The sequence below is a fragment of the Pyxicephalus adspersus genome, chromosome W (genome assembly GCF_032062135.1).
Source record: "Pyxicephalus adspersus chromosome W, UCB_Pads_2.0, whole genome shotgun sequence".
NCBI classification, from domain to species: Eukaryota; Metazoa; Chordata; class Amphibia; order Anura; family Pyxicephalidae; genus Pyxicephalus; species Pyxicephalus adspersus.
Genome location: NC_092870.1, coordinates 14,353,249 through 14,377,811, shown reverse-complemented (window position 1 = coordinate 14,377,811; position 24,563 = coordinate 14,353,249). Strand labels below are relative to the sequence as shown.

At 38.7% G+C, this 24,563-nt stretch overlaps 1 protein-coding gene and 1 pseudogene across 1 annotated transcript; one reads left to right on the top strand and one right to left on the bottom strand.

Moving 5' to 3' along the window:
• Nucleotides 1-4,436: 4,436 nt before the first annotated feature.
• On the bottom strand, nucleotides 4,437-6,255 carry LOC140342845 (protein PRRC2B-like). Its single transcript, XM_072429217.1, has 4 exons — nucleotides 6,014-6,255; nucleotides 5,771-5,932; nucleotides 5,278-5,360; nucleotides 4,437-4,621 (listed from the first exon to the last, which is right to left on the bottom strand). Exons 1-4 carry the CDS (start codon nucleotides 6,239-6,241, stop codon nucleotides 4,573-4,575), a joined length of 522 nt encoding a protein of 173 aa, XP_072285318.1. The 5' UTR covers nucleotides 6,242-6,255; the 3' UTR covers nucleotides 4,437-4,572.
• Nucleotides 6,256-12,691: 6,436 nt separating this feature from the next.
• On the top strand, nucleotides 12,692-15,492 carry LOC140342796 (posterior protein-like; annotated as a pseudogene).
• The last annotated feature ends 9,071 nt before the right edge of the window (nucleotides 15,493-24,563 follow it).

Here is a 24,563-nt window from a genome sequence, read left to right as displayed (position 1 = left end):
CCCCAGTGCCCCAGAGGCGATGATTGATAAAAAAAATGACTCCCAACAAGAAACAAAATACATTTTTTTCCTTAAAGGCTAACTATGCCCCAGGACTAAATGAGACTTTCAGTTTCAAACCCTTACTGTAAATACATATACCTGTATGTTGTATCACAATTGTTTGATTAATGTGTTAGAAATGACAGGATGTTATCATATAATTGTAAATAATCATGTAGCTGGCTTTTTTACTACCCAGCTATACTACTAACATAAGTTGATAATATGTGATATTCTGACATTATATTGTTATATACGCATTACTATCCAGTGTTTGAGATACTGAGATACTTTTAGAACTTGCAGTCTTTTTTAATTAAAAGGTTAGCATTAAATTCTTCTAGGTGTGATTTTACTCCTTGGCTTTTTAATTAAAAAATGGGAGTACTGAATTGTGTACAGATCCAATTTAGCTCTTCAAACAGTTCTTGATTATAGTACCTGATTAGTTTCATTAGTTCCTGGGATTCTTGAACTAAAGGGATTACATTGTTCAGAAATATATTCTTTTAAATCCTTGGACGGACAAACTTTACTTTTTGGTGCAAATAAACCACAATCCCAAAATACAGTGAGAATTATAACTAGGTATACCAATCAACATAAATAGATTGGAAAAACAATTGTTTTTTTAATAAGGACCTCTCAATGTACCTTCGCCACATCTTTCTTATGGTGAAGATACATTGATTGTGTCCTCATACTATGAACAGGAAGTACTAATACGAATTCTTGTAGAAACTTCAATCTAATGACTACAATGTTAAAATTTACAATGACATATGATTCACACTATCACTTGTTTGGAATTGAGAATTCAAAATGAGGAAGATTGCACTCTTACAACTACTCTGTATTGGAACACAATTCTACATGCTTCACATTCCAAACCACTTGTAAAAAGCATTCTGTACAGTCAGTATTTACGTATAAAAAGGAATTGTACCTCTAATGACGAGTTTGAGGTTCAACCAAAGTTGTCAAGAGATAGAATACTTAATAAAGGATACATCAAGAAACCACAGTCCCAAAATACAGTGAGAATTATAACTAGGCATACCAATCAATATAAATAGTTGTGCTCCTCTATTTAAAAATATTGCAGTCTACTTCCTTCTGACCCTATCCTTTCAAAACTGTTTTTGACCTGAACAAGTCTTTAGACAGCCCCAATTACTTAAAGATAGCCTTGGTCACAATCATTATGTTCCAAATGTCTCTTAACTTTCTTTAGAAACGTCAAAGGACCTTAAAATGTAATAAATGTACCCTTGCTGATTGATCTAGATACACGCCTAAACATTTTGTTCACTGCTCTACAATAGGGGATGTCTATGATTATATGTATTTGTGACAGGGTTTATAAAGGCAAAACAAAAAGACAATTTTGTAAAAGGATATATGAACACATATTCAATGCCCGGTGTAATTACTGTATCTTTCCATTAATCAGTCTCCATGTTGGTACACATTCACAACTTTAACACAGAAGTGATTAAATGTATTGCCCTAGGCAAAATCTCTCCAAGACAGAGGTGGCGATTTTGATAAACACCTTCTACAATGTGAGCTTACTTAAATAGTTACGATGAACACCACTACGTATCCAGGTTTAAATGAAGCTGTTAGCTATAACCCTATTTATAATAAATTATTGGTTTAGGATATATCTATAACATTTATTATTTATATATCTATAACATTTATTATTTGCTTATAGAAAATTCCTTTAAATAAAATATTCTATTTTATTGTATAAGATGACTTATAGATGTACTTTTGTTTGGTTATTTTGTTCCCCAATAAATATTGATGTTTATTATTTCCTACTATATTGATTTTGATGGCATTATTCACAAATTCATTGGTAGTCATCTATGTACAATTACAATAATGTAGCCTTTTTTTTTTTTTTGTAGACGTGATGTGTACTTCAAGTAAACTTTATCTGATACCTGTAGAGACTGATCTGTGTCAATATTGTTACTATGTTACAAATGTTGTGTAAATACTTTGTAGCAGCCTCAGATCATTGTCCTGGCACCTTATATTACTACAGCCTCTGAATCCATAGTATCTTGCAGCATTGGTATTTGCAGTAGCAAACTTTTAACAACTCTTGTGTTTGTGTGATAACATTTAATTTTCCTATATGGGATAAACTTAACGTTTAATAATTAATTTCAGAAGTATAATTCGGCCATTACCTTATTATAGGGAATTCCTTTTGAATTCTAGATTGCAAGGGCTAAATCAGCTAGCCTCTCAAACTGTATTGTTCTCAAGCTTTATTCTTTAAAATGTTACCACTTATTTTTCAGCAATCACAGTTGAAGATGATGTTAGTAGACATACACCCACGTATATATCATTCTGTAAGATTTCCAGGGTATGGCCAAATATTATTAAAATTTAGTACCTTTGTAATATAAATTTTATATACTCTTTGTTTATGTGTAAACAAGCTTGTGATAGTGTATCCATTGTGTTGACCAGAGCTTGTATCATTTGTTTGTAGATCCTTTGTATCCAAACATGTTTTTCTGCCTTTCTGTCTTAGTGATCATGACAGAAACATCATTTGATGGGTAGCAGCCTAATAAACCAGTGTTTGTTTAATGCCACATTTGGAGGAACAGTTGGAATTCCTGTATCCTAATATCATACCTGGGATAAAGAATCTTGATGTGGCCATCAGTGATGACAAACCCGTAGTAGCTTAGGTGAAGGACCCACGGTTCATGCTGATAGAGACATGACAATGGGAAGATGGATGACACAACAAAGAGGGGTTGTAAAACCAGGATAAAAGACAGTGTTGGGAACACAGAGGGGGGAGACCGGGACACAAGACAGGAGCGAGAGGTAGATGACAGGTGACCCAGGGAGGGGGCCCAAAATGGTTCTTGCCAAAGGATGGTAACTGTTGCTTGTAGGCCTTGTTTATGATATTTTTTTATTGTATGTGTTGTATTTATATTTGTGTTGTGTAACTCTGTTCCCGCATATGATTCTGTAAACAATATAACATTTTTATACACAATTGTGTGTTTTCTCCTTTGCTGACGACCACCTCAGAACTTACAGGAGGAATCATTATTATTGAATTAATATTCATATTTTATTGGATATTGTCCTCAATAATAATCATAATTTTCATTCCTAATAGAGTTTTTGTCTGTTTACCTAAAAGGTTGACCCAGCAGATCCCTAATGGATCTATCGATTAACATATTGGCTTGGCTCTAAGGTGTGAATGAACAACCCACAGTTGTATTTACCATTGATTCTATCTCAACATTATCCATATTGGAAGGTTAGATTTTTTTTTTTTTTTTAATGAAGCATGGTTCCAGTTTTATTGATTACACTGGGTAACAATTTTGAACACATGTTTTGACGACTTCAAAAACCCTTATTCATTTTGTTATATCTGTGGCAGTTTCACCATTCCCAGTCAAAGGGTGATTAGCACATTTGTAGAGCAAGCCTATTAGATATTACAATATGTATTATACATTACAAGCCTATTTGTCATATTTCAAAGTTAGACTTGGTGATCAAGATAAGTCTTGGGCCCCCTCGTAAGGTGTGCAAACAGTGTGTGGAGGGTTTACGGATGTGGACAAAGGGAACACGTGATAAGATGATATTTGGTATTCCTATGGTTTGGGGAGAGCCAGGAGATCATTTCAGTGAATGTTACTTTTGTATAGTGAAAACTTCAGGATATACCAAGAAAAATAAATGTAACATAGAGTCTCCTAGTCTACCATCGGCTATACGCCCAGTGCTCATTCAGATGAAATCCCAGTGCCGGTTTTCATTACACTACCCTCTCTTATAGAACATGATTATGGTGATGAACGAGGTGACAACAATGATGGAGTTTGAAATTGAACAGGACTCTGTTCGTAAGGGATTTGATCAGCATGAGTTGGCACGTGAATTATTGAAGAAGGCTTCAGAACTCTTAGCATCAAGACTGCATGAGAAAAACTTATTGAAAAAGGAACGAAGGTAAACTACTTTCCAACCAGAGACATTGCATTTCTGCCGTACTTTAGAACTGACAGTGGCTTTGTGTATTGCCATAACATACCTGGTTTAATGGAGGAATTGGGAATCCCAATCTATAACTCAACTGAATGGCGACTATTCATCGATAGCTCAAAGCGGAGCTTAAAGTGTGTCCTCCTTCACAATGGCAATATATTTGGGTCAGTCCCAATTGGCCATCAGTTTCTCTTTGTGAAGAATATGCAGACATAAAGAGAGTCATTGAGTTGTTGCAATATCACCAACACAATTGGGTCATCTGTGTTGACCTTATAATGGTATGCTTCCTTCTTGGCCAGCAATGCGGATACACCAAGTATCCCTGTTATATGATTCCCCCAAGATCTGAAGGTCATGGAAGGATGGTATCAGGGTAGATGGGATGTACATATGATGGCTGACTATTGTTGGAGCATCCGGCGGGATTGTCCTAACACTGAACACTTCAGGAAAAGCTAGATGTGTAAATTTTTACCTTAACCACTTACCTGATTGATTTTCAAATGTTTTACTGTAAAAACTGTAAAAAAAAATGTCATAGAATAACAATAAATCTTTTGTATGAACAAAATAAATTTAAATAAACAATACATGCAAGTTATTATTTCATTATTTTTATAATTGTATGTAACAAAATGGAGGGTACCTTGTATCGTAAAAACTGGATGTGATAGCAAAAACTGGGGTCATTTCTGGATTCACCACCCAAAAATTTGTAAAAAATAAGTTTAAGATCTAACTGAACAAAAAATAAGTTCCCCTGTGTTTTTTTTGTTTCAATTTAGTTGTACAGTTATTGAATGCTTGTTGTTGTTCCCCTGAAGAGGAGGGTATCTCCTGGGAAACACATCAGAATTTTTGTTGGAAACCAGCTTTCTTATAGATGCTTTTTTATTGCTACAACCTACACAGTATATGGATGTATTATTGTTGTATTGTGTTTAAAGAACAAAATATCTATCGTATTACATGTTTTAATGCTTGATTTAAACACATCTTACAAAAGAATAACAGGATTTTTATATATCCCATAATGCAGTGCATCAATCAGTGATTTTGTGTGAAATTCAGTGATCCTTGACAATCAGACCTTCATTACACACATTTTTCTGGGTGATCTGTAAAACCGACATGAGAAGGTCGGTCGACCCTTTTCGAAACCTTCAGCTTACTTACCTGTAGGAGTGGTGTGCTTGCACAGATGCTGCGGTCTGCATCCCCTGTTTGCCTTCTGAAAAGTGGAACCCTTTCATTTCTATCTGAGAAGAGTGTAGAAAGACAGTAAAAAAAAAATAAATGTTCCTTTTAGGCCTTGTTTATATGGCTTCTAGTTTCCACAAGAGCACTGTTGTACAAGCAGCTTTTAGCATGCTTCAAGCACCCTTCACCTCCAGTATAGGAATATGTTCAAAAAATCTGGATTGGAATGCCAACTGTAAATTTAAACATGCAACTAGCATCTTTTATCCAGCCAGCAGGTAGAGCTGAAGGAGCTCCAAGCTCCTTCTCACAATAATTTGTGTACTATAGAGAGACCACAAAATCCACTTGTGCACATCTCCAGGCGATAGTGATAAGTATTTTTGCACATATTGTTTACAGGCAAGCTATGCTTTTTTTCTGCTGGTTGTTTTATTGATACACAGGTTATTGTTAAGCCTGAACTTACATCTTGTCCTGTAGTCAATATTGAAGGATGCATTCTCCTGAGAGCTCCGACTGGCAGGTTCTGTCCCTGTGGCAGCTGAAAAGACTGTGGTAGCAGCAGTGGCTGCTGGCCAGAGCTATACCGGGGCATCTGGATCTGAGAGCCAGCCATAGGCATGGTTAACTGCAAAAATGAATGATCATCCATTAATAAAAGACGCTATTCAAAAAACTCAGGCTCACAAATACAATGTATCGTATGTACCTGCGTGAGTGGTGAGTCCACCATCTGGGAGGCACTAATACCAGCTGCCTGGTTCAGCTGGCTCTCATACACCATTTGCTGACTTCCATTCATGGGCTGGTAAGGGGACACATGCTGTGTCTTAACCATCTCTAGAGGCTGCATACCTGGAAATGGGGAGTACTGAGGCTTGAGACCTGTGCCACTGGCCACTACCATGGCACTGGGTTGTGACAAGTTGGGGTGCATGTACGTCTGGGACCTGAAGGCAAAAACACAATTATCCTATAAGCAAACCTTTTTTAGAATAAATTTAGGTATATTCTCAAAATTTCTCTATCAAACAGCGAAAAAAGGCATTGGGAATTTACAGGCTACTTATGCAACTATATTTAAAATACCAATTTCATTTTGATATTTAAAAACTTTCATTGTAAACAAAGTACACAATAAATACATTTCAAAAATAAATATTATCATTGTAATAATAACCTCCCAATGCTAACCCCATACTTTTCCGTGCAAAAAATATTTGCAACTATCGATAACCCCGTACTTTTCCGACTATATTAAAATCTCACTTACCTGGTCCCGCTGTGCTCATCCAGCGTCGTGTCCGTGTTACAGCGTCGCCCTCCAGCGTCGATCTCCCTCTCCAGCGTCGGGTGCCGTCTCCTATACCAGCAGGACCGGTAAGATGCCGGCCGGCTTCTTACCTGGTCCCGCTGATCGTCCGACGCCGTTCTCCTTCCAGCGTCGGGTGCTTCTAACACAAGAAGCCGGCCGGCGGAGAAAAAAAAAGCCGACCGGCTTCTTGTGTGTGCGTGATGACGTCGGCGCGTGTGCGGGAAATTCAAATTCAAACTCATTCATTCATTTTGTATTGGATTCAATACAAAGTCCTGTATTCAATCCAATACAAAATAATACAAAATATATTTATGTGGTTTTGTCTATAGGTATGTGACATTGGACTGTTGGACACTAGGGAGGTGTTTTAGAAAAATATATTACTATACAGTATACCGAATTATTGACAGACTAATACAGACAGTGATACAGGAGGAGAGAACCCTGCCCCGAAGAGCTTACAATCTAGTAGGTGGGGGAATTTACACACAATAGGATGGGAGATATGTAGTGGTGGGAAGTAGTGAGGGTTTCAAAAGACAGAAGAAGACGGGTAGGCAAGTTTGAAAAAATGGGTATTGAGTTCTCTTTTAAATGAGCAGAAAGTAGGAGCAAGCCGAATAGGACGAGGAGACCATTCCAGAGAGTTGGAGCAGCTCTAGAGAAGTCTTGTATCCGTGCGTGTGATGGGGTTATGAGTGAGGAAGTCATTAGTAGGTCATTGGAGGAGCGGAGAGAGCGGCAGGGGGAATATTTTTTTACTAAGTCAGAAATGTAAGTGGGACAATAACTTTGTAGGGATTTGTAGGGATTTGAAGACAAAGCACAGGAGATGAATTTGATTCTAAGGTGAAATGGAAGCCAGTGAAGAGAACTGCAAAGAGATGCAACACATTCCCAAAACATTCACTAATACTCAACGTTTCACAGATGATTTTTAGCTTCTTTAGGAGTAGTGCTCAAGTATGGGGGTATTTATTTATCTGTAACATTAACAACTGTATCAATACTTTATAGTATTAATGACATCATTCAAACGTTATCAGGTACATAGCTATTACATATTTGTATCATATAATGACTATTACAATAATACCTCTTATTCTCTTTTATGGACTGCAAGTTAAAGACAACAGGCAGGATTTCCCAATATGCCAGGGTTGAGATTTAGGTATCTCCTTTCTTAATGCATTGCTTGTTTTCATAGGTGAGGAGGATTTTATATTCAGATGGAATTCAGGTTCATGGACTTGCAATACAATCAATCTAGTCCAACAGGACAAAGAATTGAATTTCAAATGTACATACAAACTCCCTCTGGATAGTGTATCCAAGAAACGTCTACCACAAAGTTTTTCTATACACCACTCATATCCTTAGCTAGTTATGAAAGGTGTCTGATCGACCATCCTACCTGTTCCCTATAACCCCATCTGAATGTATTGCTCCTCCTTTGACATCCCATGCGGAGCATCTAAGTTGCACTCCAGTGATAGCTTTCGTCTCTGGAAGCACATGAGGCATCCCTCATCCACAAACTGAGTATGCGTTCCAACTAGGGGAAGAAGGAAGTTAACCCTTGGATATAACAGAACACAGTAGACTCCAAACAAAAGAAGATGCCTACTGAGTGATTTAAAAAAAAAAAAACATAAGTTGAGTCAGTAGGCATAAGCTAGGAACCTAATTTTTCACCCACTTAACCCTAATAGATGTTTTAGTTAAGAATTGCAGTGTTTGTAAGAAACATTTTTTGCATAGTTGTACACATCTTCACAAAAAGTAATGAAAACATGTAAAGTCTCACAGAACTATTTAATGCAAAGCACCATCGCAGGGCAGCCATAGTTAGATAAAAAGGGGGTATGTTTTAACTATTTACAATTTATTTAAAAACAATCAATATATTCTTTTTTCTTTAATTATTATATATTGTGGCATAGCACAGGGGAATCGCACATGATAACGGGATGCTCACAGGGCAGATTAGAGGCAGCAGACTCCAAAAGTCCAAAATAACAGCAGGTTTATTTGTTTAGGCAAGTGTTACAGCACACACTCCAGCACTTCACAACAAAAATAACAAACAGTAGCCCGGCTGGGCCTCTGGCTACCTCACTTAGGTGCCCTCTCTTACACACTAAAGCATTTTTAGCATAAGCAAATCAAGGTAGTCTTTGGCTAACAAACATGTTCCACTCACATGTATTGGTGCTGGTTCAAGGCCAAGCTCTGTTCCCCCCACAGCTCTGGGAACTCACTGAGCTGCCTCCTATGCACCCTCCATCTTGCAGCACAGTCCAGCCTCCAACACAGTGGCTGATCCTCTTCCCTCAGACTCTTGCTGATCAATTTCCAGGCCTGGATCCCCCTGGCTCTCTCTCAGCCTGGCATCCCTCTGGCTGATTACTTCCTCTGTCAGCCTCTTGCTGAGCACACCTCCTCTCTTGCACATGAGTGCAAGTGCATTTATTCCCAGTCAAGGTTGGGTTGGGCCAAGGGGTCCACCCTTTCACTCCCTTGGCCGGGTCCAGGGCCCTAAAGTTTCAGGTTTCTTTCTGAAAACCTACACAGACCTATCTACTCATTATTCCCTGGGGCCTTTATTAACCCTTTTCTACCCTATTATACCGAATATCCCTTCTACAGGGATGGCGCAAAACTCAACATTTCGATCAATCCGGGATTCTCTGTAGCTTTCAATCTAAAAATGTATTCAGTTTCTTTTCTTAACGTTTTTTTTTGTAATCAAAATCTCCTGAAAAAACCTGAAATTTTGTCGTATTTTTTCAAGTGCCATGAATTTTAATTCCCCTATTTTAAACTTGTGATGTACCCCCATGTGTTAACTTACGGGAGTGTTTTTTTTTTAATTAGGTACATGTGCTCAAAGATTCTTTTCTTAAATTTCCTTTGTAAATTCTTCACATAAAATTTTCCACAGCTACAGAACGCTAAATAGATTAACACTGCTATATTGCAGTCAACCTATCCATGGCATTTTGGAATAGGTTTTACAGGTGGGTGAAATGATGAAAACAAAGGATTGTATATCCAAGCACATTCTCTACATTTCCCACTCCTGTAAGTACCCCCCTACTTTTCATCCAGTCTTTCTTCTCTTTGTAATGATTCTTAACTAGTTTGTCTTTTAGAGATGGAGCTAGAGTAATCAGAGGGGTATCCGCAATTCATTTTCTGCGTTTGATGGCAGAATAGGCAAAAATTTTGTACAAATATTTTTAATACTCTTGTGCTGCTTTGAGAAGGTCAAAACCAGCCGCACCTTATCTGGTTCATTCTTTCTACTTTTAGTACTATGCAGCATTTCTTGTCTATCCTTTAGGTTTGCCCTCTTACAGGCTGTTTTTAGAATCTTCTTCCTATATCCTCTTTTTAGTAAGCAGTCCCTTAGTTCATTATTGCTCATATATGCTTTATTTAAGATTGAATTAATTCTGTTGAAACTTGCTAATAAATATTGACAATTCTTTTTGAGAACCCATTCAAACCATGAAACTGTCATTGATGTACCTTCTCCATAACAAAATATGGGTAAGGTACATCGATAAGTTTTCATCCGAAAAAAGCTTCTTTTCCCATCCTCCCAGGTACAGGTTGGCATACGTGGGGGCAAACCTGGTCCCTATCGCAACACCCTGTACCTGGAGGTATACTTTCTCATCAAAGGTGAAAAAAATTTTGGTAAGTACATACTGAAGTAAATGCAAATGAATTCATTCTTTTCCTTTGTAATCACTTCTTTCTCTTGGAGAAAAGTTTTTATGATTTCATGTCCTTTTAGGTGTGGGATGCTCAAATAGAAAGCCTCCACACATCTATCGCTACCAAAAATGCTTTTTTGGGGATTGTTAGAATTTATATTAACTTTAAAAGATCTAAAGTATCCCTTAGGAACGATTGAAGTGTGTTAGAAAAAATCATGTTTTACATTAGAAATATAGTTATGTAGAGTATGTGTGTGCAAGCTCATGGAAGGGTAAGTGGAAAGCTGTATACTTATTTTTACGTTATCTATGTAAGGATTTGAGATTTCCATATTTGGGCATGAGAACTTAGTACTTAGTTTCTAAAGGGAACAAAGCTCAAAGAGAAACAGCTGGGTAATCTTGTTTTACTCCATATGTTTTCAATAACATGTAGTAAAGTTATATTTATCATTACCTTTTTAAGTATGTATGGTAGTAAGCAAGCATGATGTAATCTATATCCAATGTATGTCAATGGGAAACTTTTGTATAAAAGGAGCTACCCTTAATCCTCTTAGCATTCTAATTCTGTCCGTATTTGCACGCAAAAAATGTTACATTTTTTTGCATGGAAATTTATTTAACATTGTAGGCCTATAATTCTTGGGCACAACTCATGGAAATATGTCCAATATTTAATAATAAACTTTAAATAAAAAAACACACAAACCTGTTAAAAAAATAGTGAAACATGTAATATAACTGTACAGTAGCATGTATAATATATATATAATACAATTATATATATATATATTATGTAAAGATTTCTTTGTATTGGACTCAATACAGCTTTTTTGTATTAAATCCAATACAAAATATTTGAATTTCCTGACGATCCTGAACGTCTCTGCAGTTGCCGGCTGAGTATCGAAGAAAGAAGACATGTCCCGGGACTGCAGGGACCAGCAGGACACCGGGGGACGACAACGGAACAAGGTAAGCGTTTTTTGTAATGTTTTTAGCGACCCCGAGTGTGACTGTGTGGGATTACCGTGAGTTACAATCAGGAATACCGCTAGGGGGGGTTAAGGGTGTGGTAGCGATTGGACCATTGTATTCCCACATGAACTGATCTGTATCATCAAGCAGGTCATATCTTCATATGGTTTCTATTTTATTTACTTTGTGAACTCGCTTACCATATTGTGCCTTTGAATAAATACTTTTTATTTATTGACGGACTTCTCCAGCACACATGCTTTATTCACTACAACCTTTCTTCTGAAAGATACTATTTTTTTTTATCAAAGTGCATATACATGTGGTCTAAGATATTTATCTGTCCATTGAAACAATTGGGCAGCCTGGGGGATTCCTCAGAGTTTTGTGAATTTTATGAAGCTTTGGAAGTTTTGAAGTTTTGGATGTTGTACATTCAGGGATTCATACATTTCAATGATATTTCTCTCTAATGCTTCATGTAACATTTCATAATACTCCCCATAAATTAGCTTAACCAGTTGTAATGACATGGTCCTATACCAATCTTTGTTTTTTAATATATCCAGACACATTTGTTTATATTGAGATGTATTCATTACCACCACGTTCCCACCTTTAGCTAATGGATTATTGTAATTTCTGTATTCATTTCTAATTCCTTTAGTGCTCACCTCTATTGTAATTCTACCTCTTCTATTGATCCTTCTTCCTCTGTTTCAGTAGATGTATCATTCTCACACAATCGTTCGAAAAAAATGTTTCAAGTTCTAAAGTCATTTGTGTTATAATTTCAATTGGATCTAATTGCTTGACCTCTTCAAAATTAATTTCAACCCTGAAAAATAGTTTTCTAGCAAATAAATAAATGTCTTTTATAATTTCAAATGTATCTGTATTTTGATAGGAACAAACATTTAGACCTAATTGTAATACTTGTTTTTGGCCTTCTGATAATTCATAATCTGACATATTAACAATATCCAATTGTTTTAATTTGGGGTACAAATTGATCCATCCACCCTTGTTTGATATTTGTAAAGTTTGTGCTTGGCCGATGTTTGAGTGCACAACATGAATTGTATAAAATCAGCACTTAGACATAATCCTAGAGATGATGAGTTCAAAATGGCAGTTGGAAAACCTTGACAGGGGGTTGACTTTGAAATACCTCTGAGGACAAAATAAGCAGGATGATACCATCTGGAGGTTGGAGCCAAGCAACCAGAAGGGAAGCTACATCTCCTTGAGCAAGAAGAACATACCATATCAGTTGTTGGGTATGGGGGTTTTACATTAAAAAATCTATTTCAAGGACTTCAAAATATCCTGCCTGGTTTATAAACATCACTGGGATACGATGACACCCAAAGGAGCCTGGGCTAGCTGGACAGCTGAGTCAGAGGACTTGCCCCCCAGTGCGACAATGGCATCTACTGGAGAATACTGGCAGGCACATGTGTGCAGTGGATTTCTGGATGTGGGGCTGGGAGGACACCTGAGTAAGAGGTGGATGCATGGGTGTGACTGAATGTTATAGGGGGTCCTGGCTATAATAAAAGAGAGAACAGACCCCAATCTCTCTCTCTCTTTGAAGCCCAGTTAGGGTACAGGATATAGAGGACAGACACTTTAAGCAACTTATCTGTTTACTTTGCCTGTGTAACCATTAAATAATTTAAATAATTTTTGTGTATTTGTTAATTCTTTTCCCTGGTAATAAATATCTTACTATTTAAGATCTGTGTGATTATTTAAGCTAATAAATAGTAATGATACTGCTCTCAAGCAAGGGCATACCATAAGGCAAACAGAAATATTTCTCTTTATTGGCACCCCAGAAGCAGGAGTGTAGAAATTTCTGTGTAGAACTCATGTCCTAACCTGTTTTCTCCTACATCCCTGAGAACCAAAGAAGTCCAGACCCTAATAAGGGGCCAGATCTGAAGACACCTCTCGGCTAAGGACAAGGTTTGCGCTGGTTTGTGAGCTAAAAATCCAGGCGTGAGTGGTACAGAAGATCCTGTGAAATACTTAGTGAGTGGACGCGTGTATCTGGTGACTATAAAATCCTTATCCTTGACTGGTATATGTATGTGTTTGCTATATGTTTTTATTAAACAGTAGTTTAATCAAAACATATAGCCTGTTTAGCTGTTCGGTGTAGCCGGCAAGGTAAAGGACTGATCATCCTTTGGTAACTGATATACCCTTGTAGATCTAAAGGATAAAACCAGACATCTTTGAGGAAAAACTGTGGGTGAGATACTTATATTTTACTCACGGGGAAAGGAAATAGCCTTTCTGTCCAATAGGAGATCCCTCTGGCCTGGATCTGTGATTCGAATAGGAATCGTTGTGTGAGGGTTGGAATTCAGTTGTGTTAAGGGGGATACACAGAGTGTTTGTGTGTCTGGAACTCCTTAGTGGACTAGAGTCCAAGTTTAGGCTTTGGAACAGATGTGTATCTGTGTGTGTGTGCATCTTTGTTGTTACTTTCTCTTCTGTATTTAGCTAGCTATAGCCAGTCTATTGTTAACCAGCAACATGCATTGTGTAGTTGATTAACATAGCAATGGACATAGTTGCACAGTTTATTCAGAAATATTCATCTGTAGACTACAAGTCTGTTGCAGAGGAGGATTTAACACATCAGTTCAATGACCTGATAATGCAATGTAATATGCATAATGAGGGTTTGAAGAGCAAGCCATCAAATAAGAAAGGAAAGAAAATAAGAATGTTAAATGTGCGGAGACTGTTACTGAAAATGAAAGATATCAGAACAGAAAGAAATTCAATAACATTAGTAAGCTCAGTTAAAAGAGCAGCTAGATATTTGGCTGTAGGAAATTGGTTAGGTGAGGAAAGAGTAGTTAGTTTTAAACAACGGCTATGAGGGGTCTGGAGAAGATGGAGGGTTTCTGTGATAATGGTACAATGATATTTTACTTCTGGCTTCTGGCTGGACATTTGGGCTCTATTCAGTTTGTTATGTGTGTTTTGTTTAAATTTTGAGTTTAATGTAACAAAAAAAAAATTATTTGACTAATACTGCAACTATTGTATGTTCTGTATGCTTTTGTTATGGAAAATTATACAAAATAAATAAAAACAAAATGGAGAATTCTCACACAAATGTTTCTGTGCTAGATCCAAATGAGAAAAATAATTAGGAAGAAGAGCTGAGAGAGGAGCTTGATCAACTTGTGGAATGTAATAATGAATTGCATGATAGGTTGGATGAATGTGAAGTGAGATGCAAACTTGGGGACAAATCTATTGCTGTCTTAGAACAGAAAGATGCTGGAAATTAATGAACATGATGTTTTGTCCTTAAAAGCACAAACCATGAGTAAAGTTTTCAATCAGTGCTATGCTAACAGGGATGCCTACACCAATTTTAAACAGAAGCAAAGGGACAGGATGATGAACTGAATGGAACAACCACCAATATTTTTGGCTGATGATCCTGATGCGTCACCAAATGTAGTTCCTCTCTCTTTACTCCAGTGTCAGATCGGGTAGACCAGCGATTAGATTATGCATGTGCGCTCCTTCGCAAATGGCTTCCTTTGCAGCTATGTGGGAAACTGCAGCCCCCAGTCAGTAGTCAAAGGTTTATGTGCTGAGATGAACTCAAATTGGGCAAATTCAGCAGATGAATGAAAGAATTGCAACAAATAATGGGGGGGGGGATACCATAGGGAAAAATGCATTAAAATTTTCAAATTTAGAAGGTGGGATGACCCAGTTTTATTTTGCAGGGAATATTTGTCCCTGTATAAAGCTACTTACAATTGCCCAGACATGTCTCCAGATGACAGTAGTTTCCTATACTCTATGGCAAATAAGTGCACATTTGTGGATTATCATACAAAACTTGCACGTAGAAATGCCAGTTCATATCAAACATTTATAAATATCTTAAGGGACTGGATTCAGGAGACAAGTCAGGACAAAAGACCTTATAAAAAGATTTCAGAGGTAGTTAGAAGTGAAATGAGGGTGAGATTTCTAGGCAAATATTATAGATATGGGAACACAGGCCACATAATGAAGGACTGCAAAATGCCTAAAAAACTGGTGGGATCAGATAAAAAGCAGAATAGAGCGCCTAAGGGTACACTATATGGTCCACTTTCAAAAGGAACTGCATAGTATAGCCAAGAAAAGTATTATTAAATTATTATTATTAAAGAGGATTTATATAGCGTCAACATATTACACAGCGTTGTACATTAAATAGGGGTTGCAAATGACAAATACAGACAGTGACACAGGAGAAGACCCTGCCCCGAAATGGTAGAAATACCAAAGGAGTATAGAGCCCTACCCCCAACCAATCCATACCATAAGCCAAAGGGAGGTCAGGCCCCTGGCTTGTCCCTGGTGTTTCATCTAGAAAGGGACAAGGGCTGCAGACCAAATATCCAAGGTGCAGTAGAGGGCCATCGCACAAATATCCTACTGGATACAGGCGCAGTCGTCAGTTTACTAATCTGGCTTTAAAAACAGCAAAAGCAAATTTTTTTTTGTAGAGGATTTGGGGGACAATTAGTATCATCCCAGCAATCAATACCAGTGCCCATTGACATAGATAACTTGTGTGTGGAGCAGAGTTTATTCTTTTCCCCAACACATGAGGGCACCATTGTGGGCTCTGATGTCATGAGGGAACATGGATTGATGGTGGATCCTTGTAATTGTAACTACTGTATGAGCTAAAATCAGTTATTACAGATGAAAGCCTTGATCCACCAGCACTATTAAAAACTAATGACAAAGCACTAGCAGAAATATTGTGGCAACAAAGTGTGGGCTACTTCTAAGACACAATGTTGGAAAGTCTCAAATATGATTATTAAGGTTGACGGACCAGGAGTCCATATCATACATAGAAAACATGATACAAAACGTACTGGCACAAAAGGTCATCAAAGAATGTCAGTCAAAAACAAATGCAGCTCTGTGGTCAGTAAAAAAGGAGGGGGGTTGGAGGTCCACACTAGATTTTCATGCTCTTAAGAAGTGTACACCATCCATTAAAAATGTGGTTGCTAAAATATCTGAAATGACGACCGCACTTAAGCCCAAAGTTTATTCATCAATTGACATATCAAATAGCTATTTTTCAATGCCAATCCATGAGGATAGTCAATACAAATTTGCATTCACGTATAAAAGGAAACAGTATGCGTTTTGCCACAAGGGTTCAAGTCTAGATCAACATACTTTTACATCTGTATGGTGGACATATTGGGGCCATTTTCAGAGCCAGACTGTATCATACAAGATGTAGATCACAGGGACAAAAGAACAACTCTATCACTTGCTGAATCAATTGCTGACGCTGATTGAGAATGCAGGCCTTAAGCTAAATCCCAAAAAAGCACAATTGATGGAGTCAGTTTGTTTTTCAGGTGTGATAGTTTAAAAGGGGGAAAAGACCCCTGACCCTAAGAGGTGTAAAACTATCAGGACATTCCTGAGACCAAGCACTAAAACGGTGCTAAGGAAATTCCTGGGGGGTGTTGGTTTTTGCGGAAACATCATTGAAGGTTTTACAGAAAAAGCAAAATCCCTGCATTGAAAGGGGACAGGGAAGAGACTGATCCTTTGGACAGGTTTGAAAAGCACGATGAAGCTTTCACCAAGCTAAACATTAATTTGATGCAAGTAATCTGAATGCCGATTTGCCTTTTGCACTGTAAATATATGCATCTGCAGTGGCCATAAGAGTTGTGTTGCTACAAGAAATACAAGGAAAATTGGTACCTGTCGGATACTGGTCTAGAGTGCCGACTCCGGTAAAGAGAGGATTTAATGAGTGTGTCAAATCTTTTGGCAGTGCATTGGGTTAGTTACATAGTAGGTCAGGTTGAAAAAAATAAGTTCATCAAGTTCAACCACTAGGGAAAGAAACACATCCCATATATAAAAAAAATATGAACATAGTTGGTCCAGAAGAAGGCAAAAAAACCCCTAGTACAATTTGCTTCAACAGAGGAAAAATATTCCTTCCTGATTCTATGAGGCAATCGGATGTTCCCTGGATCAGCAGTCACTGTTATTTTTACTTTAAAACCTTAATCCCCAGTTATATTCTGTGCTTCTAGAAATCATCCAGCTTTTTCTTAAATCAATCTATAGTAGTTACTGAAACTCCTTCCTGAGGGAGCCGATTCCACATTATCACAGACCTTACAGTGAAGAATCCCTTCCTTATCCGGAGCTTAAACTTCTTTTCCTCCAGACACAAAGAGCGCCCCCTTGTGCTTTGTAATGACATTACAGTGAATAATGGGGAAGAGAGTTCTCTATATGGACCGTTTATATATTTATACAGGGTGATCATATCCCCCCCCCCTTATACGTCTCTTCTCAAGGGAGAATAGATTCAGTTCAGCTAATCTCTCCTCATAGCGGAGCTCCTCCATTCCTTTTATTAGTTTAGTTGTCCTTCTCTGCACTCTCTCAAATCCCACAATGTCCTTTTTGTGAACTGGGGCCCAAACCTGGACTGCATATTCCAGATGTGGTGTGACCAATGCTTTGTACAGGATTATGTCTCCATCTCTGCAGTCTATTCCTCTTTTATTACAAGAATGTACTTTGCTAGCTTTAGATATTGCAGCTTGGCATTGCATGCTGTTATTAAGTCTATGATCTACCAGAACCCCCAGATCCGTCTCCATTTCTGACTCCCCCAAATGTATTCCCCCTAGACAGTATGAAGCATGCATGTTGTTACCCCCAAGTGCATAACTTTACATTTATCTATATTAAATGTCATTTGCCACTTGGCTGCCCAATCACACAGTACATCCAGGTCTGCTTGTAGATTATAGACATCCTGTATGGACTTAATTCCATGACATAGTTTGGTGTCATCTGCAAACACAGAAATCCCAAACTCTATATCATTTATAAAGATGTTACACAGTAAAGGTCCCAACACTGAACCCTGGGGTACACCACTAATACCCTTACACCATTCAGAGTATGAATCATTCATTACAACTCTCTGGATGCAGTCTTTAAGACAGCTTTCTATCCATTTACATTATAGAGATTAAAAGTTAGTGTTTTACCCGTGGCATCCCTGGGAATCAAAGCCGGGAGATCGGCCGCAGGGGATTCAGTTATCCTCCAATCAAATGGCGCCAGGTGGTGCAAGGTCATGGGCACTCTGGCCATTTAAGGAGAACCTGTCCTGAACACCATTGCCCGCTATAAGCCTCTGTATGTACAGTGTGCTTGGGTGTGTTCTCCTGAACTCCGCCTGCCCTGACCTTGGATTGTTTCTGACTACTCTTGCCTGCTGCCTGCCCTGACCTCGGATTTTTCCTGACCTGCCTTTGCCTTATCCTTCTATTCCACGCTTATCGAACTGATCATCTGTGAATAACCCTTGCCTTGTTTTATGACGACGATAAAGCTTGATAAAAGGATTCTTGGAGTTGGCTGTGGTTTGTGTGCCCAGGCGCATTACACAAAAAAGCCTATTTTTTTCTCCCTCCAGATAGATCGCCAAATAATGAGGCTTGGCAAAAATTAGGACTCCTAACACACTGATATTCCCTTTTGGTACCCCCCCCCCCTTTATTTACAGGATTTATTTTCAGATTACAGGATGCATTCTTTAAAGCCCTTTTTCCTACCAAAATGGTATCTTTTCAACCACCAACAACATGGATATTCTTGGTTCTGATTGGGACCTGTCTTGTGGGATTAGGAATTTCAACTTTTCCCCAACATTAAAAACCCGGAACTCATTAAATCTGACTGGGAAACAGCCCTTAATATTTGTTCAAAAGCTTTAATGCACATATTAATGAATATAAAAATGAATGAATTAATTCAATTGGAGCCTACCTTGGCAACATGAAAGAACCCACACCCACAATTCCAAATAGATGCCCGAAATCGACCACCTTTGACTCATCAAGCCTAATTCATCAAGCAAAATCGAAAGCTAGCTCGTGCGCGCATAATCCTGAATCAGACACTAAAAACCTATCAACCAAATTTCAGCAGTCGAGAATACGCTGGCCTATTTTCCCAGCAGTTATCAACTGAAATGATTGCATGCTTCGAGCAATGCATCTTTCGCACTTTGACACTGGTGAGCTTGCATTAAAAGTCACTGTTCTCCTAAAAAATTATTCTTTCAAATGGCACACATATTACCCTTAGCCCTAAATAAAAATGCCTGATGTGTTCAAATGTTTGAAACATATATATTAGCTGAGAAATAAGCATATTTTTAAATGACTTAATATTTTCAGGTTCGGAAGGAGTTAACTGATTTCAGCTCATGACATAGGCGCATACCTAAACACTTAGGATGCCTGACCCGGGGATCCGCCTGGTGTTAAATACCTGAGAATTCAGGCAGGTGAGACTTTGCTTTTGCCAGTGGACTAGATCATCACACAAAAGTCACAAACACACACATCTCTATATATATTTATATAATTATCTCTAAATTTACACAAATTACTATAATTATTAGAATATATATATATTGTGACACCAATGCAGGATTGATGGTAGAAGGGAGGTATATTTGCCCAAGATTCCTCTCCTTTGTGAAGTAGCAGGTGGAAAACTCTCACCTGCGAGGTAATTAATAAGCAGCACTGAGGGTGGGGATATAACAGATCCAGGAGCTCAGTCAGTCTCTCTCTGCCTGGGGACACAGAAAGTTGGTCTGTGTGAATGAACTCAAACCTGAGTAAAAGGTTGCTGAAATCTTTGTTTGGAGCTGACAGGGAGAAGCCCTCCAGCTGATAGACAGGAACGTCGGATGTATAGTAAGTGCGGGACAGGCAAGGTTTTCTTTTGCTGTTTTTATTTTATTTGCAACCTGCAAATAAACCTGACTACAAGTCAGCTTAACACTTATACCTCGGTGTGATATGAGTTGGATGAATCAGACAAGTGTCCTTTGACCCCAGCAAAGGCGATCATGAGCATAACCCCTCACAATATATATATATATATATATATATATATATATATATATATATTAGATCCAAAATATTTTATCCAAACACTGGATTTTTGTTGGGTGACCACAAAACTTTCAAATTCCTACACCAACATCCCAGCATCACCTGTAGGTAATTTCCCATCCCTTAAGGACACATTATTGTTTAGTCGCTACTCTGATGACCTACCCTTGACATCTTCTGAAGAAATCCCAGGAACATTTAGGTGCGGAAAATGCTCACAATGCCCATGGTTGAATGAACAACAATTGCTAATTCATCCCAATAAGCAACTGCACAAAATCAGACATCACATAGATTGTTCCACAACCGGGGTGGTCTATCTCATCACTTGCACCTGTGGAAAATTTTAAGTAGTAAAAACAAAAAGAGCATACTGTAAAAGAATATACGAACACATCTATTCTATAAACACAGGCAAAATGATCAAGCCAATCAACTTTCACGTGGGCACACAACACAATTTTGACAACAAAGCTTTTTCCTTCTTGGCATTATGTAGAATACCTCCTGACCCTAGAGGAGGAAATGTAGATAAAATACTACTCGGAACAGAGACTAAATGGATTTTTTCACTTCACTACCTCCTGGTTTGAATGATATGATGCCATTTAAACCTTTTTTGTAATTCCCATATGTTATGAGGTACACTTACCATCAGAACATCGATTAATCCGCGTATTATGTTTTCAATATATAACTCTGGGGAACGCATTTTTACACTTGTTTTTTACTATTTTTGGTTGGTGAATCCAGAAATGACCCCAGTTTTTTGCTATCGCGTTCAGTTTTTACGATACAGGGTACCCTCCATTTTTGTCAAAACACATACAAATTTTACATACAATGAAAAAATAATGAAATAATAACTTGAATGTTCTGTTTATTTAAATTTCTTTTGTTCATACAAAGGATTTATTGTTACTCTATGACATTTTTTTTTTACAGTAAAACATTTGAAAATTAATCGGGTAAGCGGTTAAGGTAAAAATTTATGCTTATAGTTTTTTTTTCAGTGTTAGGACAATCCCGCCAGATGCTTCAACAATAGTCAGCCATCATATGTACATCCCATCTACCCTGATACCGTCCTTCCATGCACCTTGATGCTCATATTGCAACCAAGCATTTTGTAGCTCTTTGTAGCTCATTTTGTAGCAACCAAGCATTCTTTTCCACTTCTGACATTGTCCTGATGAAATGTTCATCTTTGATGAGCTGCCCAATCTGTGGACCATCAAACACACCGGCCTTTATTATTTCTAATGACCGGCTAGGAAATGCCAAAATGAGAAACTTGGAACATTCTCCTTCAGCTGGCAAAGCTTTACCAAACTGCTTCATCAGACCCAGTTCCATGTGCAGAGGCGGGAATATAATATTCTTTCTATCAACAAGTGGCTCATGTAGAAGTTTCGATCACCTGGTTTTAGGCCAGATCTTGGAGGACAATTCCTTTCCACCCAATGCCTCTCAAGAGCTCTGCTGTGCCACATGCACAGATAACAGGGATACTTGGTAGAAGCATATACAAGAAGGAAGCAATCTATTTTAAGGTCAACACAGATGACCCAATGGTGTTGGTGATATTGCAACAACTCAATGACTCTCTTTATGTCTGCATATTCTTCACAAAGAGAAACTTAATGGCCAGTTGGGACTGACCCAAATATATTGCCATTGTGAAGGAGGACACACTTTAGACTCCGCTTTGTGCTATCGATGAATAGTCGTCATTCAGTTCAGTTACAGATTGGAATTCCCAATTCCTCCATTAAACCAGGTATGTTATGGCAATACACAAAGCCACTGTCAGTTCTAAAGTACTGCAGAAATGCAATTTCTCTGGTTCAAAAGTACGATACCTTTGTTCCTTTTTTCTCACACAGTCTTCATGCTAGGAGTTCTGAAGCCTTCTCCGATAGTCCCAAATCACTCAACTCATGCTGATCAAATCCCTTACAGAGTCCTCTTCAATTTCAAACTCCATCATTGTTGTCACCTAGTTCATCACCATAATCATGTTCTGTTCAAGAGGGGGTAGTGTAACGAAAACCGGCACTGGGATTTCATCTGAATGAGCCACTGGGCGTATAGCCGATGGTAGACTAGGATCCTCTGTTACATTTATTTTTCTTGTTATATCCTGAAGTTTTCACTATACAAAAGTAACGGTCACTGAAATGATCTCCTGGATCCCGCCAAACCATAGGTATACCAAATGGCATCTTATCACGTGTTCCCTTTGTCCACATCCATAAACCCTGGACACACTGTACACCTTATAAGGGCCCAAGACTTATCTTGATCACCAAGTTTAACTTTGAAATTTGGCAAATAGGCTTGCTCTACGAATGTGCTGATGTTGGCCCTTTGCCTCGGAATGGTGAAACTGCCACAGATATAACAAAATGAATCAGGGTTGGGGGCGTGTCCTGATGCCGGCGGAGTAGGACCCTTGTGTCCTGAGCTCCGTGTTCCGCCTGGGGGATCCTGCTTGTGTTGTTTGACTGTGACAAGGCCCCAAAGCCCGGGGCTCGATTTTTGGCAGCATCTGAAGGACAAGCACCGTTGGCGCGGAGCACGCAACCGAGGGCCGGCTTACAGCGGGATCCAGCAGAACAGGGATCGGATGTCTCTACTACTCCACCATTAGAGGTACATCCTGATTCCCCCATCCTCAGCCCCTGCATGTTACCATCTATAGAGTCATCTTCAGGCCAGGGCCCAGCCACTATGGATGCCGAGGAGGAGTGGGACTGGAAGGCCCATCTCCGTGCCTTACCCACTAGGCAGGACTTGGAATATAGTATTAAGCGCTTGGAAGCGAGCTGCATGGCAGAGTTTAACGCCATGCGTGAGTCCATCCAACAAGTTACCAGCGTCATCACAGCTTTACAATCCCAATGTGTTGATCTTTCTTCACAAGTAGTATCCCATGCGGCTGTTCTGGAATGCCACGAGGCCCAAATCAATATGTTGTATTTGTTGCACGATGACGCTGAAAACCGCAACAGGCGGAATAATATTCGCATACGGGGTTTACCTGAATCCATACCGAATATAGAATTGCCCACTGCGGCCTACTCTATATTTGCTAAGCTCCTTGCCGTTCCATCTGATGTTGACATAGAGATAGACCGGATACATAGAACTCTGGGCCCACGCAGTACGAATCCTCAACGCCCTAGAGATGTTATCTGTCGGATTCATTTTTTCAGAACCAAGGAAGATGTCATGAAAAAAGCTAGAGAATCTTCCAATATTGAATACGCTGGGGCGCAGTTACAGCTGCTGCCTGACCTTTCTAAACATACTTTGGATCTTCGCAGGGCTCTTAAACCGCTTTTAACAGCTCTTCGTGAACGGAACATCCCATATAGATGGGGATTTCCCTTCTATCTTATTATCAGATCGGGAGGTAGAACCCTTGTTCTTTGCGAACCATCGGACCTGCCTCACATTGTACGAGATCTGCATCTTCCTGATATGGTATTACCTGAATGGCCTACAGCGGCTTCACTTCTTAACAGCAAACCAGCACCATTACAAGCTTCTCCTCGACTTCCGCCTGACAGTTCCCCAAACACATCCGTGGGTCACTCATTGCCTCCTCCTCCTTCCACGACCTAGCCAGTTGCATCGGATGCGCCAATAATTCTTCTTGGATAACGAGATACCTTCAGCATTGTCCTTGGAATTTTTATCCGCCATCCTAAATTTTTTTTGTGTTTTTTAGGCTACCAAACACAACCGGACTACCTCTGACCTCCACTTGTTTTATTTCTTGCGGTGCCTGGCCGAGAGCACAATCCGCCCTTGTCCAGGCCTCCTCAAGCGACGCTCTTGGTTTTCCTATCCGCCATCTTATTCTTGTATATTTATCGTGCCACCAAACGCCATGGGACTACCTCTGCCCTCAACTTGCCTTACCACTTGCCGGGTTTGGCCGAAAGATCGGCCCACCTATGAGAGGAGACTTTCTGTTCCTATGTAAGACGTTCCTCATCCATGATGGGACCCTTCATACACTGGTAGGTATGTTGAGTGACATTTATTCCTGAATGTCCTCAAGATTCTTTTTTTTTTTTTTTTTTTTTTTTTTTTTTTTTTTTTTTTTTTTTTTTTTTTTTTTTTTCTTCTTCTATATTGTTTGAAAAGAATCTGGGATTTTGTTTTTTGAATTCCTTAGCCTAATTTGATAGGAGTCTGGCG

Coding starts and splice junctions, on each gene's coding strand:
- LOC140342845 (XM_072429217.1), bottom strand. CDS start 6,241: ATGCACCCCAACTTGTCACAACCCAGTGCCATGGTAGTGGCCAGTGGC. Junction 5,933..6,013: donor TGGACTCACCACTCACGCAG/GTACATACGATA, acceptor TCATTTTTGCAG/TTAACCATGCCTATGGCTGG. Junction 4,622..5,277: donor CAAGCACACCACTCCTACAG/GTAAGTAAGCTG, acceptor TTTTTTTTACAG/TTTTTACAGTAAAACATTTG.